This window comes from Barbus barbus (genome assembly GCF_936440315.1).
Source record: "Barbus barbus genome assembly, chromosome: 32".
Lineage (NCBI taxonomy): Eukaryota > Metazoa > Chordata > Actinopteri > Cypriniformes > Cyprinidae > Barbus > Barbus barbus.
Genome location: NC_136760.1, coordinates 18434356 through 18452238, shown reverse-complemented (window position 1 = coordinate 18452238; position 17883 = coordinate 18434356). Strand labels below are relative to the sequence as shown.

Genomic DNA, 17883 nt, shown 5'->3' with positions numbered 1-17883 from the left:
TTTATTTTAAATTCCAATTCAATCCCAAACAGGATGGAGAGTTGCAATTCAAATCTCAATGTAATGAAGAATTAAAATTCAAAGAATTTATATAACTGCAATGTCTAAGTAGGAAAGAACAGATTGTCAAGACAAACTTTTAAAGCTGGCTTGACAAAGCTTTGTTTAAATGTTTTGCAGATTTAGAGACCAGATAAATAGACACACAGACAGATAAATATTCAATTTGGGCTGAATTTCTTTAATTTCTTCTGAAATTAAACACCATAATTATTCCTATTCATATTCCAATTCAACTTCCAATTCAAATTAACATTCATGAACTAAAAGCGTGCCAATTGTTTAATTCAGAATTAATGGAAACACCCTCCGGTGTCAGCTGACAGGATGCATATAATCTTCCTTCAGTAGCCATGATGGATATCCTGAAGTTTAACAGTCCTCAGATATTAAAGTTATATCAGAAACAAAAGGTCAAACTCAGTTACGTTCAAAGAGGAATAACGTGCAGTCTATTTCATAAATCCTCAAACGTCAGCAGGCGAAATCCTGCATGCTGCGTCTAATTGTCCCTGAGAGTTTGGACTGGAACAACTTTTTGCAAAGTCGTCAAAATAAAAGCGCCAGCTATTTCCATAAAGACATTACAGATTCTCCAATTACATAAAAAAAAAAAAAAAAGCTTTTAGAAGCCTCCATTTTGCAATGCTAATGCATTTTAATAAAATATTTCAATATGAAACAGACCAAAGGAGATTTCCTTGCATAATTCAACAGTGGTCCAGCTCTTTATCGATCCACACATTACCTCCATGACTCCAGCCTGATGAGTCCATCACTTTTTCGGGTATTAATGATCTTTGAAACGAGGCACAAAGTTCACACAATTTTGCAAAACTTTGTCACTCTTATGGGATCAGGAAATAAGTACACTTCAACAAATGGATATTACTGAAGCAGAACCAAGTCCTTGCCTTCTAAAGAGTGCTGAAAATCCCAGAGTGCAGAGGTGGTTTCGTAACTGACACACAGAAGCTTCGGTGCTATTATGTAAGTTTAAGTGGTCCAGAGAGAGAAAAAGAGGGAGAGAAGAAGGGACGGAGACAGGCAGAGGACTGTGTGTACAAGGCAAAGCTGGGTAAACGGGGATGCCATTGACCTGTTTCTCAGTGCAGTGCTTGCTGGGAAGGGGGGGCAGAGCGTAGTAGTGGCAGATGGAGCCAGATAGGTTGTCCATGAGGCTGAGCTCTCCTTCCATCGAGCCCTGGATCACCAGGGAAACTGAGTCAAACATAGGCCTCCGCTAAAAGCCCCAGCAAGAGGCAGACAGGATGAATGACGAAGAGAGAGAAAGAGAACAGACAGAGACAGAGGCAGAGGAGATGACCAGGGGTGACGTGAATGACATTACACAGAGAAAAAACAGAGGAGAAATGAAGGAAGGAGAGAAGTTTGTTGACTATAACACAAGCAGCCAGAAGAGAGGTTTACAAAAGGATAAACAGGCTATTCAGAGAATTCATTTAAAGGAACAGTTCACCCAAAAATTAAGATGTCACCATTTAGTCACCCACGTTATTGACTGTCTTTCTTCCATGGAACACAAAAGTTGACATCCTTAACCATGGATTTCTGTTCCTCAGAAGAAAGACGTATAGGTTTGCAACAACATGATGGAGATTAAATGACGACAGAATTTGAAATTTGAACTGAACTGATCCTTTAAACCAGTTTAGCTATGCATTCTTACTTAAGTAGTACAATTCATTATATGCTGATCAGATGTAGTATTAGGCTCTGAACTTACAAAGATGCATTGCTCACAGGTAAAACATTTGATACTACCACTGATATCCACAAGGGGGAACTAGAGCTCTATGAACATTTGTCCTGATGATGAGTAAACGCAGCCACACTTCAGAGCTGGAGGGATAATGTCATTGTTAACTTAAAAAAAATGGCTGGTATTCTGGAAATAGCCAGCCTACATTAAAAAAAGAATAGGTCTGTATCACTACTTTCCCATGGCATCAGTCTGACCTCCGACCACTAAGTTTATGACGAGCAAGCAACAGTCACATCTCCATACGACAATAACAGAAACTGATGGACTTCCCCACTTTAAAAATAACAGCCAGTGTTTTAAAACATGTCTATTCAGTAAACCTAAATGCATGTTAGTTAATTTTTGAACTACTAAACAGTTAATTATTAGTTAGTCACTGGTGATGTGGAAAAAATACTGCATATTTTGTATATTGTGTGAAATAAAGATACTCATATTATATTTCATGTTTTTAGAAGAATGTTCAGAGTTATAAGTTCAAGGGTTACCCAACAATAACTACTGTTGGGAACTTTTCACTGTTAACTGGCTGCTTAATTAGCATGCATATTACTGACATATTGGCTGTTTATTATTGCCTTATTCTGCATGACCATATTCTAGATCCCATAACCCTACCCAATACCTAACTACTATCACCACTACCTTACTTTAGATCAATAAGCAGCAAATAAGAAATTTCTTGAGGGAATAATACTATTAGTTAATAGTGAATGTGTGTTTTACCCAGTTTTTTGTTTCACAGAAGGACAGGTAATACAGGTTTAAAAACAACATAAAAGATTAATAAAGTAAATAATGACATTTTGAATGAAATTTTCATTTTTGGATCCACTATCCATTTAAGCTGTTGTTTACCACAGAAAATAACTTTTTAAAGAAAAATCCTGTTTACAATTACGCACATTGAACAGAAGTCAATAGGGCACTGCATTGCACTGAAATAAATTTTGAAGCACACAATGTTGTGCAAAGGACTACAAGGCTTAAACATTATACGTGTTTACATGACTAGAGTAACAAAATTGTTTACCATCTTCTATGCAGAGTTCCTCACATGACCATATAAAGCCAGTAAACCCTGCAATTTTCAGATGATACGTGCAATAATACCAAAAAGGGACTTTTCACATAGAGACAAATCCACAGGAATTAAGACTGGTAATGCAGAACCAAAATCTCAGTAGTCCCGCTGCTAAAAAACAACTTGCATATCAAATAACCGCTCACCTCTAATGCCGGCTCCAAATTATGAGGAGGATCAGGATCTGTCTTTATGTGATCTTCATAGTCCCTGCGTATGTCTGCAGGTGGGCTGTCTGTGGGGTAAAGAGGTCCCGGCATGTCTCGAGAGTCTCTTGAGATCCAAGGCGACCCTCCTGATCCACCTACATCACCATGGCCCAAAGGTGGCATGTGTCCTTGGGATATTCCTCGAACTCCACCCACAGCCTCCAACTCCAGCTCCATCTCGGCTTCTAGCTCAGCCTCCTCCTTAGCCTCTTTGTTGCTTTCCTCCAGGTGCTTCATGAGCACAGCGATCACCACATTAACCAGCACAAACTGGGCAGTCAGTACAAAGGACACAAAGTAAATGGGGGACACCACCGTGTTGTAGCAGATGCCAGTGTCTTGGGAGCAGTCTCGGAGCGTGTCCTACAACATGGATGCACAGAGTGTAAAAATGAAAGGTGAATATGTTGCTAACGACTGTAGTCAGAACACGCACAAAGCGTTTAATTCACCATGAATTTCACTGTGTCCCACCTTCATAATGCCATTCCAGTTGTCCCCGGTGGATACACGGAACAGCAGGAGGAAAGCCATGCCAAAATTCTTGAACGTGGCATATCGGCCAAGACCTTCACAGGGGTGCAGCTCATCACATACTGGGATAGAAGCAAAATGTCAGGGTCTGAGGTACATGGTCTGGGAATGTGCAAATCTACATATTTTCAGTGCTGTGAAAAAGTGCATGCACTTAATGAAAAGTTGGTTCCTTTTTAACACACACTTTCAGATATAAAGATTCCAAAAGTGGGATCGCAGCAAACCAATTTTAGATCCCCCAAAGAACCTTGATCAGTTCTTAAAACAACCATTGTTTTTTGGGGGCAAAGAAAATTTGAATACTTTTATAGAACCTTTATTGACTATAAAGAAACTTTTATACACTGAAAAGGTTCATTGGATGTTAAAGGTTCTTCATAGAACCATGGATGCCCCTCCAAAAATTTAAACTTTATTTTTAAGATTTTTGTCCTGTGCATGCAGTCTAGACAGATTTCAAGTACTCTGAAACTTTCTCCATTTTTGAATTCTATTATGTACTACAAAATAATTGATATTTAATGGCTTGAAAATGGCTTTAAATCTTTTTCCAAACTCTTAAGTCTCAGCAACCTTCATTCTGAGGAGCAGCTATTTTGATCTTGGCATGATGGTACCAAATACTTCAATGTATGTACAAACTGCAATTTACAAAATTGATGTAAGCCCAAGTAGAAACCATTGGGAGCCCAGACCAGTTTAAGGTTATTCTATACGAGGTGAGACCTGATTTTAATTTCAGACACTCAATGAAGAGAAATGTACAAAATGTGCATTCAAAATGTCAAATTCTATTAATTCTATTAAAATTATTTATTGATGAAATGGCATTTAAATGTCCAAATATGTTGAAAATAGAAACACTACACATTTTATGCAGTCTCACAACAAATGTATATAGACCAACATTTAAATCTAGATATCTCACTGATCGATTTAGTTGGTGGACTGCTAATCGAGCAGTCAACAATCCTGACTCATCCTTGGTTGGGAAGAAACAGAAAAAAGTTTGCCTTGCAGTCAGTCAATCTCAGTTCAGTCAGCAGACTCCATATATTAAACTTGAACAGCATTGTAAAGCTGGATATGAATTATGAAGTCTCTATGTTTATCTTGAGTCGGCTGATTGGAAATGGAAATGACAACCCTGGTATTGTGCTGAGCTGCAGTGAATCATGGCAGGCTGTATTCAGTAAACCGGTGCCAAATGTCCTGCCACGTATTTTAGAGAAAATCTCCTGCAGGTGCCATATTTATGGTTTGCCCTTACAGACAAGGATGGAACACTTTCTAAAATATGTGAACGTGATCTCACAGCAATTTAAAACAAATAAACTAATAAACAGCAATAAATCAAACAATTCAATATAATTATGTAGCATCAGAGAATTAGAGGGTTATGACATCAGTGGACTAATCAACGTGATAAAGGGAATAAATAAATGAATTAAATTAGTTTTTTAGGACCCCTTAACGAATAGAGTGATGGAGCCTGTAACATACAGTATAAAACTGAGTGTTGCGTTTAAGTCTGACCTATAATAGCGTGTAGAGTAGCATATTAATTTTGTTGTGATACTTGCATTGAAAATACTGGTGAAAATACTTGAAAGATTTGAAAGTGGGACACAAATTCTTAACTTTGGGTTTAGTTAAAGTTAACTTAATATTTTCAATATAGCATATTTCCATTTTTTAGTTTTTAGACTCCATGCAGTAGTGTCACGCACTCCCTAGGGAATGTAAGTAATTTACATTTCAGTGTAAATAAAACCTAGACGGGAAGATCCTGAGGAGTGCATAGGTGTGTGTGTGTGTGTGTGAGTAAGAGGGAGTGTTTGCGTCTGAGTGAATTAGACCATGAGGAAAAATGGTCCTTATTTATGTGTGTTTGTTATGCTTACTCAGGTCACCAAACAGCTCTACTCCCAGAGCAGCGAAGATGAAGAAGAGCAACATGAAGAGGAGACCCAGATTCCCCACCTGTAGAGAGAGAGTGAGAGAGAGCGAGGGAGAGAAAGCCAGGAGAGTTTGTCATGGAGCACAAAGGAAACTGACAGGGCAGACCTAGAAATACCACCAGTTATGAGCCAATGAGAAAGAGTCATGAAGTGAGAAGATGGCAGCTGTGTTCCACCTGATTAGAGCTTGCCAGGTTTGTAAACTTAAAACTCAAACTATTCTGAAGCCGTGGCATACTGTAGCAGTAGTTAGGCACGTGCTAGTAGCACACATGCTCCAGACATGTTGACGGAGGACAAATCTGGCAGTTTATTTTTTGATCCCATTCCCTCTTTGTGTCAGAAGCCCAAAAATATAAATCCTCATGTCCTAATTAGAAAACCTCAAAGTTATTTAGTACATTTTCATGTCACCATCATATGCCTTAATATATTGGATACATTATAATAATTTATTCTCAAAGACAGAAATCAAATTTATTTCCATGTATCACAATATATTAAACATAGTTTTGAATTTTAAATAATTTGACTACATTTATTTGAGTTAATGTTGCCATTTTTGCCACAATTTCAAGAGATTTTTTTCATTTATTGAGAAATCTTTTCAGTTTATTGAATTTATTTATAGAAAATGTATTAATAAAAATGCTTTTTCCTTCCTTTTTTTCCAAGCAAAACATGTCTTGGGAATATTGTTTTGTAATTAATTTTTTTGTTCAAGTTGGTTTGTCTGACTTAAAAAATATTAAATCCTTTTATATAAAATCATAGAAAGTGGCATGATATTATCAAAATGTCTAAAGATGGTTAAAATGAACAAATTAAAGTATATCAAATTAATATCAAATTAAGTTGACCCCCTCATGTAAACTACAGTAATTCTCAATAAGCAAGACGTATAATTTAAGATTGTTCATCCTGTTAAATTAATGCCATTGTGTAAAATATAATATTTTTAATAATAATGCATTTATTTATTTATTATTATGTTTTTTAAGTGCCTGAACCTTGCTCTAGTATACCCTGATATCTAGAAACACAGTAATATTCATGTGCTACTGCATACAGGAAGAACCCACCTACACCCGGCTGGATTAAGAGAAGAATCATGCAAAACAATCATGCAGAGTGATCACAGACGACTGGATCAGGCATGACTTTGAGGAAAACGGAAAGGAATAAAAAGAATCAGATTAGATGTGCTGACAAATCCTATTGCGCTGACATTTCTTTTTGTAAATCTGGCTATTTTCCCACCCTAATCTCTCTTAAGTGCACTCTTCACTGGCTGGATTCACAGTGATTCAAGACACGGGGATCAAGCTGACACAATCTGGCAGGATATCTCAGAACACTGTTACGGATCACGGAAGAGTAGATCAATAGACCAGAGCCACAAAAAGCAACTTTAATACAAAAGAACAAACTGTGTGAAAGTCACCGTGCCAGAGTGAAAGGGCGTTAGGAGGTGATGCTGAGATCAGGTGACGCCTAAACATGATCTAATCCAATTAGTGACAATTAGTTAAAGTAGAATTACATGTCTGATTATCTAAGTGCATATCTGAGGAGTGCTAAAGGAGAGACTGGAATTAATAGTGTGTCCTGTGGTGCGGCATATTTCCAAAGCAAAAACCCTGCAGGCGGCGATGGAACATGATGCTATCAAAGAATGCGCATGCTGGAGATTTTCTTCTCTGGCTTCTGTCATTTCTGCTATTCTCCAAGCAGCCCATCAGAGCCAATCTGCACTGCTGTGGCCTCTTCATGACAGACTGACTATGTAAATGAGGTCTGTGGAGAGCAGAGGGGCCCCAGAAGAATGGCGAACGGGGCCCGGGATACACTCTCTCACTGCGCAGGATACACTGGATGAGTGGAGAGCAGAACTTTATGAAGGAGACAGACAAAGGTTTGGAGCAGTACCTGAGGCAGGGCCTGCATCACAGTGTCTAGCAGAGCTCGCATTCCCACGGCCATCTTGAGCAGCTTCAGCACTGAAAGAAGCGGAGAGACCGCTTACTGTATATACTTTAAAACAAAATATAAAAGGAATACAATCTCAAATACACTTAATTAAAACAACAACAACAAAAAACAAAATCTATTTGAAAGTTTAAGTCTGTCAGTACAATTCTGATTGATACTGATAAGCTAATAATTGTTTTCATGTAATGGACAAAAGATGGCCAATATTAAAATCTTAAAAAGATATGAATAAATGAATATTAAAATTACCCAATATTCAAAAATGTATATCACTTTTTTATAAATTAAAAAAAGCTGCCATTTAAATGTTACAAGTGAATTAGTAAGCATCAAAGCTGAATTTTCAGCAGTCATTACTCCAGTCTTCAGTGTCACATGATCCTTCAAAAATAATTTTGATATGCTGATTTGGTGCTTAAGAATATTTCTTATTGTCTGTGATAAAAACATTTGTGCAATTATTTAAAATAGAAATCTTGTGTAACATTATACATATCATTACTTTTACTTTTTGTCAATATAATTTGCTAAAAGTACTAACTTCTTTCCAAAAAAAAAAAAAAGAAAAAAAAGAAATGCTGATCCCAAATGTTATGTGCCAGTTCATTTAATGTATTACAAATAGGAGTAAAACTAAATTACACTTCTAATATTGACAAAGTGGCCTTTGAGAAAAAATAATATACTAAAAGCTCAAACTGTGACTCAAGCTTTTAACAGAAAAGACAGTTAAAAAAAAAAAAATGCACACAGTGGATGCACTGTTTCTTTAAAAGTGGCCAGTGGAAAGTAATTCTCATGTAATTTTCACAGTGGTCAGATCACAGAGCATGTTATTATTGGGGTCGTGCACTACACACACAGAGCTTTAATGATGTTGATGACAAGGCTGTTCAGCCATGGAAGAGACGCCGCTGTGGAGGTTTGGTTAATTGCAATCATGGCCATAAGTGGATAATGCCTGTGACTTTCATTACGGGAATGTCTGAATGAGTCCAGGAAGAAATAGGCTGCGTATGCATACAGACACACACACACACACACACACACACAACCTGATGAGAACACAGACATCTGAGCAGGTGTGTTTGCTTGGCCATCTCTGTTGAGGGAATAATCAATAAAGACTCACCCAGCAGCTCTTTCATTAGAGGAAGAATAATCGTTCCAAGTAGACAAGCACCCCAGCTTCCCACACTGTGTGTATTGTGAATGTATAAGCTTGTGAGTGTGTGTGTAAGAAATAAGTAGAGTGGCTGTGTGAACTGAATTTCTCATTACAGCCATCTGGACTCTTTCTACACAGGCTACGGCTTCTGCTGAGCAACAGAGATCCCGAGGGTGACATACACAACCAGGTCTGATCTACTGAGGCTGTGTAAACTTTTGCAGGGAAGAAAAATGGACCATGGTGGTACGGAAGATAAGAGGGCAGAGAATACAAACCACGAGCGATCCGCAGCACCCTCATGATGCGAATGATGGTGGGGTTGATGGGAAGGGAAGCGTTGACCTCGATTTCTTCCAGTGTTATGCCCATAATAGACAACAGAACAATGGCAAGATCCAACTGGTTCCACCTGCGGAAAGACACTCGTTACATTAGTTATAAATAGTAATTAAATATTAATTATTAATAGTAAATAAAATATAGTAATGCTGCCTTCAAGTCATGTCAGAATGATCGTATTTATAAGATGTGCACACATGAATATTATATTTACTTTGTATAAAAAAAAACAACAACAATATTTAATTTTTTATTTTGTTATTATTATTACTTTTATGTTGATTTTACAACATATTTCAATCGCATTCCTCTATACCGGTTTAAAATTAATTGAATTACATTATTCATTTTCATTTAAGAATTGTTTATGTTACAATTTACTGTATTTCAATCATATCTATTTTCTCTAAATTAAATTAAAACAAGTTTTTTTTTAAGTTTTTAAAAATAGCTTTACATTGATGTTACAATTTATTTAGTAAACATTTTGTATACTGTTGAGGAACACTTGTCAGATTGCCAGAAAATCTTACACATTTAGCTGGTTTATGAAGAAAAATAACATTATCCATAATTCTCCACTGTTAAGTGCATCCTTTATTTGTTGTACCAGCTTTCTTTGCCAATATTTTTTGTTGAATGTTTTGCCCAATGTGCTAATTTTCAAAATCACTTCAATATCACAGTATGATTTCATCTTACAACTTCAAAGGACTTTGAAGCTAGCACATCCTTAAAAATACACCAGGCAATTTCAAAAATGGAAAGCGACGAAATTTTGAAAAAAAATTGTGCAAACAACCCTTATTTGACCCTGGATGTTAACTTCTCTTTTCCAGCAGACTTCTCAGCATGTTCATTGTCTAAATATGGCTTCAAACTTTGCGGCTAACTTTAAATAACTCCCTCTGAGGGTCAAATATAACACTGTCATGGGTGAGGTAGAGCCTAGAGCCTGTTTTAGGACACCTCAATTTTCTGGGGCCTGCAGCCATGAGAGGTGTTTCATTAGATATGTGGTGGAAATTTAAGTCAAATGATTAACACAAAGAATTTCTACATTTTTCCCACCAGTTTCACTCGCTAAGGGGCTCAGTGATCAAAGAGTACTTCCATCCTCCATCCCTGCGGACTTAGAGTGTATTGCATGAAAGAGCTGATCAAAGTAATAGAAAGCCATTTCCAATGTTGTGAATCAATAAAACGCTTAAACCTTCACCTCCTGAACAACATGTTCTGAAATGTCTAACAGTAGTTTCAGCACATGGGAGGGCCTATGGTGAGAGATTTGTTTTAAAATCATATCAATTATGTTGTGTCATAGTTCTCATTAGTATGCAAATAGCTGCTTTACATTTCCCTACACATGGATTAGGGATCTGGGAATACATTGACGTGATATGCTCTTTATTACACTATTGAAACAAAAAACTGATTACATGAGAACTTCTAATGGCCTATCAACTTCAGTAAAGGGCCTAATCCCCATATTGACTGATTATTCAAAATTAATTAAAAGTGTAATGGATCATTCAAACTCTATATAGAAAAGATGTGTGGCCTACACATATGCCATGTATATTAAAATGATAGAATAAAGCATTTAGTACTTCTTTGTTACTAATTTAAGAGGAATAAATGCCATTTAGGATACTTTCTCATTGTTTAAGCCCCAGGTAGTCTGTATTTGGATACTCAAGAGGGGTTTCTTTTACCAAAACCACAAGCGATATAAATTTGGTTCTGGCTTTTCACCACAGATGCCAGTACATTCAGCCCTCGATGTGCTTCTGACAGTCTGAGGCAAACCAAGTAATCTCAAAGCTGTGATATCATTTCAAAGGATGTGGCTTCAGGAATACTAACAAACCCTATTGCGTTTACTCACACTAAAAAAATCACTGATAGGGATATTGGACCTCCATGGAAATGGATTTACTGTAAATATGATTTGGTTTGGATCAACCACCTGAAATGTAACTTTTGAAAGGGTCACATCTACTACCTGTCCTTGAAGAAGCGGCGAAATCCAAAGGCAACAAGCTTGAAGACGGACTCAAGGACAAATATGATTGTGAAAATGTAGTTACAGATCTTCAGAGCCTCATCCAGAACCTGTTAAAACACAGAAGATAATATAATAGCGAAAGTACAGAAGCAACAAAGCTTAAAACAAGAATGTATCCACTTAATACACAAACTGTAGGCTGAATGATGGCTAAATGAGTCATTCCATTATCAATAAGCAGAAAAGATGATGGGTTGTGAAAGGAGGTCAGATTAGCCCAAAAGATCATTAGCTGGCATCTTCAGGGTCTGATAGTCATCTCCCCTGTCCACCACATAGTAATTAAGGCCAGGCTAAGTGTGACAATGCACCAGAAAATCAATTGATTCTGTTCACAGAATGAGTGTGTAAGTGGTCAAAGCCTAACAATCCCCTTTGCTCCACTTCCTCCAAGATTCTGCGGGCCACCGGGGCTCTAATTAAAACAGACTGCTATTTATAGCCATAGGTGGGGTCGCGGACCTCCACTAATGATGGGTGAAAACCCTGGGAAGCATCGCTACAGAGTTGTCTAATAGGAATAGTAAACACCAGTTTTGATTTAAAGAGAGATACCAACCAACCAACAAAATAAATCAATATAAAACATTATAATTATACATTATATTATAAAACATTTTCAAATCCAATGTTAATAATGTCTATAATAATAATAATGGTTTATAAATTAAATAATAACAATAATCTGTGCTCTCCAAAAATAAGTAAATGCATACATTATTCTAATGTAACAAAAAAATAAATCAAATAAATTAATACATTTCAAAAAGGTTTGCTATTTTTCTAACTTCCTACCTTTTGAAACAACCACAAAATCATCCTTTTTTAATTTATAGTGGTCCTTTTACCATCAAAACTGAACTTTGTCATAAAGGAATGTATAAAAAGCACTTCACAAGAACACATTACACCACCCAAATGATTTACAGAAATCCAATCTAAACTCCCAGAGCATATCTGATAACTCGTGTTATTGTTTTAGTCGTCTATTGAATATTCATGAATTGTCTCTGTAGTGTTATGCAGAGGGAAAAGGCAGATGAGGGAATATGCATACATTTCAGAGCATACACTTCAGTGTGGTTTATTTTGGTGAGGCATTACCCTCATAAGGCTTCTTTAGACACAGGCAATAGTACAAAATGTCCTGGAGCAGCAGAATGAAAGTGCAAATAAGTGTAATAATATAAAGATTAAGATTATATACTTACTGCTATAATATAATCAAAATGCGGTACAGCAAAAAGAGTACATAAACATCAGCTGCCTAATCAGCAAATATTATGCAGAGCCATAAAATCAGATAGCAGTGAGTTGAACTTAGAGTAAGATTGTTTGCAGTTACATAACCAGCGAGTTAATTTCCTTAATGGAATATCAACAAGTGCATGCACTCTCACTACTGGCATTCCAAGAAGTACCTTAGGTTGTTGGTAGTGCTCCATGGACATGGTGATAACATTGAGCCCGATGACAATTGTGATGAACAGGTCCAGATAGTGGCTGGTGCACATCTTGTGGATGAGAAGCCGTGTAGGTGAGTAATCGGAGTAATAGGGTTTACTCTGGGCTTCTGAAGAACCATGGGAACAGGGAGGAATCATGAAATAACAGTACTGAAACAAACATTGTTTTGTACACACTCATGCCCACAATGAGAAAAGAGGGGTAGAGGGAAAGAACCGGTGGGAAAGAGATACAGTAGATCATACCATATGTGTGTATAAGTTCATCCAGAAATGAAAATTTACTTACTCATCCTCATGTAGTTTCAAACCTGTTTGACATTATTTCTTCGGTGGAACACAATAGAAGAGATTCGAAAGGCTGTGCTGGCCACTTTTTTCCATGAATTACAAATTACAATGTTTGTAGTTTCTAAAAATGGTGCAAATGCACCATAAACGTGACTTAAAATGGTCCATATGACTTGTATGTCACATTGAATCAAGTCAGTGAGTTACACTTGAGAACCTGATCAGTTAAATTTCTAAATAATTATTCATTTTATGAACTGAATTATTAATAATCTTCATCAAATCTTAACTTTTCAGGGAGTAATATCAAATTCAGCCTGATTAACAATAAGTCAATGTTATTTACTGCGACTGTATCATCAGTCGTCCAATTTTTGAAAGAATCTAATTTAAGAATAGAATTTAAATTAGTTTTATGATCTGGATCGTTCATTGATTTGAGCCAAAATAATTATTCATATACAAATTGTATCTTTTCAGCGAGTAGCAAAATAAATTCAGCCCAATTAACACTAAATCGGTGTTAATCACTGTGACTGAATCATCGAGTCTGTGAGTTGAACTTGAAAACTGGATAAGTCCAATTTTTGAAAGAATCATTTAGATGAGTTTTGCAAATTTGGTTTGACTCAAAAGAATAACTTATTTACAAATCTAAACCTTTCAGTGAGTAAAAACATGCATCCTGTTTCTCAAACAAAGCTATTGAACGACTTTATAGGACTTGTAATACAGTGCTAAAGTTGTATGGACCTCTTTTATGATACTTTGGTAATGGTGATTTTGATAAGCTTGAAAGCAAAACAGCCTTCAAAATATCTCTGTTTGAATAGCACAGAAGAAAGTCATATGGGTTTTGAACGAAATGAGGCTAAGCAAGTGACATCATTTTCATTTTTCGTGTGAACTTTTCCTTTAACTGTGATTATGTTTCTGTGGTCTGTCCCAAATATCAGCTCAAAGGCAGAGGATGCCTGAGGACAAAACAAACTGTCCTACTGTCATGGATTTTCTAATGAGATTCCCTGAGACATAAAAGAAACTCCATTACATTTGGACGGACCTGTGCATATGCTAGTTTTGCTGATCCATTTCTATTCTTTGTGATTTCTCTCTGTTTTTTGCTGAGGATGGAGAGGACAGGAGGGATGGCAGAGCAGCGGGGGGCCGGGGAGCTTATCATCTCAACACACAGGCAGGGCTGTGAGCGGCAGCTGTGTTCCCTGTGGTCCTGTCAGCCCATTAGGCAGGATTTTTCTGGCACCAGCCACTGGACCAAAGGAACAGGTGCTGCATTCAACCTTTTCTTTTTTATATATAATGGTGCCACATCAGCAGTATTTGTTTAATCACATGGCTGCTCCCCACTGGATAGTGAATTTGAGTATGACTCATCTAGAAAATGTCCAAATTATTTGCTCGTTAAAAGTGATGCGAGTAATGTTTTGGATGTTCATCTCAGTTTAACGTGTAGAGATTCTATACATAAGCCATTGTATATGTTTGCATGTTCTACAGTGTAGAATCTACATAGACTATGTGTCGTTGAATTAGTGATTAGGGCCAGTCACCAGTGTTATTCTAATTGTATTTATATACTATAATAGTATTTACTAGAATTGTGAATTACCTTTTATTTTTGAATTTTCAGTTTTCATTTTAATTTTAGCTTTAACTACTTTATGTGGACCTGTCAATTTTATTATTTTTAATATTTATATTAATTCTAGTTTTAGTCATTTTAGGACTTGAAACTAAACTTTTGTATTTCAGATAGTTGCTAAAGCAGTATTTCAAATTTTAATTTGTGTTTCTCATTTAATATTCATATATTTTATATTTAATTCAATTAACAAAAAAAAGCTTTAGTTAAAAATAACAGCACTGGGAGAGTGTCTTTCTGCAGATTATAGCAAGTGGCCATCTTTATGAGTGAGTGTTTGATTCATTCCATCTACTCAAAATTGCTGATTCATTCAAGTATGAAAAAAGTTGAATGTTGAAGTAAAATACTAGAATAATACACTAGTACTTCCAAATAAAATATGACAAAAATAGTTGGAGTAGTACACTAACATGCCATTTCAAATTCACCAGATGTTTGTATGAGTGAGTCATTGAATCACTGACTTGACTGATTTGTTTGAAAACACTGGTCAAAATGCCACTAGTTTTGCTTGGAGACACACAGTGGTTCTGCTTTGACTTTGTTTGGAACTATTTTTGTTAGGAAAATGAAAAAAAAGTAAGTGAAAAAAAGTATCTGGAAACAATGTCTTGAATGCAAGTTACTTGATATTCACTTCTTGTTTATTTAATGTATAAAAGCAATATGTTCGTATGATACATTTTCTACATGTGATATTTCTTAAATATGCATACTGTATGACGTATATGGGGTCACTCTAGTGTGAGTTCTCAGGATGAGATGCCAGCAAAACCAGTCCTGGGGTTAATTACCAAAGGAATCTTCTAGCCCATCTGGCTTTAATTCTGCTAATAGAAGCCATGCTCCTGGTGTTTTTAAATGTGCTGACTCAACATTACATTTGCTACATAATGTACAATTTATGAATCCTAAACGTCCAGACTTAGCTAAACTTTGCCTTTTGGGTTGCTATTTATTTATTTACCTTATTTATTGTTATTTTTTATGACTCCTAGGATCTAACAAAATCTGAGATGAGGTCAGTGTTCTGCTTTTTAACCCATGTGTTATCAATTAATTTATTTGGGCTGCAGACAAGAGTATCCAGGGGGCAGCAAGCAAAACCATTCACTGGGACCGAAAGTTGCTGTGTTGACTGCCCCAGTTTCAGAGGTGCTCAATTACGGGGGACAGCTGGGATGGGAACAAGTGTATGTTCACAGCCTGGTTTTACAGTAGACAGGTCAGCTCCCACAGGACATCCCCACTAATCTGCTTCCCTCCTACCCTCTGTAGTGAGACGCTCTCCCTTTATGCACTTTCATTCAAAAAAGCTTGTAACGCTGGTGGGACAAAACTCAATTTTGATTGGCTGATTGGCTGCTGATTCCAATCTTGCTCAGCACAATAAAAATACTAATAAATCAGTGACAGAGGGAAAGCGGTCTCCATAACCGGATGTTTATATCTAATGAGTACTGCACTGAGTTTAATGAAAGAGCTTCATATCAGATGGCCTTGTGTGGCCCAACTAAAAAATTAAAAAAGTTGGGAGAAAGTGAAGGTTTTGGCATCCCATTTACAGAAAATGGATTGAACTTTTGTTTCCTATTGGCAGCGGTGCCTCTCTGATGTCATGTCATTGCAATGAGTCCAGCTAACGTCCACATCAGCCAAATCAGCTTAAACAGAATTTAAAGTGAGGGAAAATGGATCAAAACTATTTTTAACCAATGTGAGAAGAATGAAATAGCGGTGGAGAATGTGGGTCTTGGACCTCTCCATCTCTGTCTCTATTTTTGTGGCACAAGCTAATGATACCATGACTATGATTTAATGAGACATTCTTTGGTTAGATGGCAATTTTAGCCCGTTCCAATTCCATCTATGAATACATTTGAGAACAACGGCCAGATTATTGGGTGAAGCGATTGAAGGTTTTGGGCTGAATGATACCACATTTGAATAGAGCCACAAAATGCCGGTCGCCCACGAGTCTTGGACACGTTAACTGTTAAAACTCAATGCAATACCCATCAGCCCCGAAAAAGAGGGTACGACAACAAATCTCTTGGCCTTTTCATCCCACTGAGACTTCATGCTGGTCTTGATGCTTTCGACTTGATTCTGGCTTTGCCGCAGCACACGTGCACTTGGAGGAAAAAAGCTCTTAAAAGAAACTTTAAAATTAGGAACTCTGGACCCCATAAAATTCAAAAATCAAAAAGTATACTATGAATCGATCCATCACGAAAAAATTTAAGTTGCTGAAATATAAAAATATAAGATAAACATGACACCTCATTTATTTATCTTTGGGTAAATATCTAACTCCTCTAACAATCTTTTAGGAGGTCCAAAGTCCTTTCAGGAAACATTTTAACAGTGCATAAGAGAAAAGAGAAAAGATGGGTAAGGTGTCGATCCAAGAAATTAACCATATAGCAGCTAGTACCTCAGAAGTCAGTTGGGAAATACAGACAAACTCATCCATTATCTACATAATTTGTACTACAAACACCAAAAAATATACCAAAATGGTTCATGATTTTGAGAGCCTGAAGGTTGACATTACTGATGTTCTGAAGGCTGACGTAGCCTTATAAAGCGATACTTGCAACTACACCACTGAGCAATGTGTTCGGGATAGATCTGTCCATTATGCAGACTTCATGAGTCATGTAGGGTGAAAGTCATGAGCATTGGGGAATTGTGGGCAGTGGGAGGACTAGACTGTTATTTAAAGGAAGAGCCAGAAAAAAATTCTAAAGACTGCATGGCAAAATGTCAGACAAAAATAGAAAGGGGAGAAAGCAGAGATGATAAAAACAGCCATCTGAAAGGGAAGGCAGCAAATTGCAGCTTCATTTGTTTTACGCTGAATGGTTTTTAATTGAGGCTGGTTTTACCCCCCTGAAGTGCATGGTCAATGAGTTGCTCCTAAAGTAATGAGGCGATGTCTGCTGGACATACTGCTGATGCACCCCAATGCAAAAAATTTGTTTGGCAGAGACCCTGCACTTGTTCACCTTTTATTTGGCACAATATGCCAGCACACACCGAGTCAAAAACAACAGAAAATGACAGACTAAATGCCTGCTAAAAACAGGCAAGAGAGTGAAAAATAACAAGGAAGAGGAGAAATTGAAGGCAAACAACAATTATTATAAGAGAAAGAAATCTTCAATAATGGGAGGCCATGATAAAGAAAACACACATACACTAACACTGACAAACATATACTGTAGGATAGATTAGGGTGAGAAACACA

The 17883-nt window shown here is 36.8% G+C and overlaps 1 protein-coding gene across 1 annotated transcript in view; it reads right to left on the bottom strand.

The window, feature by feature from the left end:
* Positions 1 to 17883, bottom strand: part of LOC306852702 (voltage-dependent T-type calcium channel subunit alpha-1G-like) — a gene marked incomplete at its 3' end in the record, with an annotated part of 234961 nt that overhangs the window by 9824 nt on the left and 207254 nt on the right. The window contains exons 29-36 of the mRNA XM_079389755.1: positions 12629 to 12780; positions 11145 to 11254; positions 9076 to 9209; positions 7567 to 7637; positions 5581 to 5659; positions 3614 to 3735; positions 3077 to 3502; positions 1160 to 1303 (exon numbers count right to left, since the gene is read on the bottom strand). Of these exons, the coding sequence (XP_079245881.1) occupies positions 1160 to 1303; positions 3077 to 3502; positions 3614 to 3735; positions 5581 to 5659; positions 7567 to 7637; positions 9076 to 9209; positions 11145 to 11254; positions 12629 to 12780 (1238 nt within the window). The remainder of the gene's footprint in view (positions 1 to 1159; positions 1304 to 3076; positions 3503 to 3613; positions 3736 to 5580; positions 5660 to 7566; positions 7638 to 9075; positions 9210 to 11144; positions 11255 to 12628; positions 12781 to 17883) is intronic.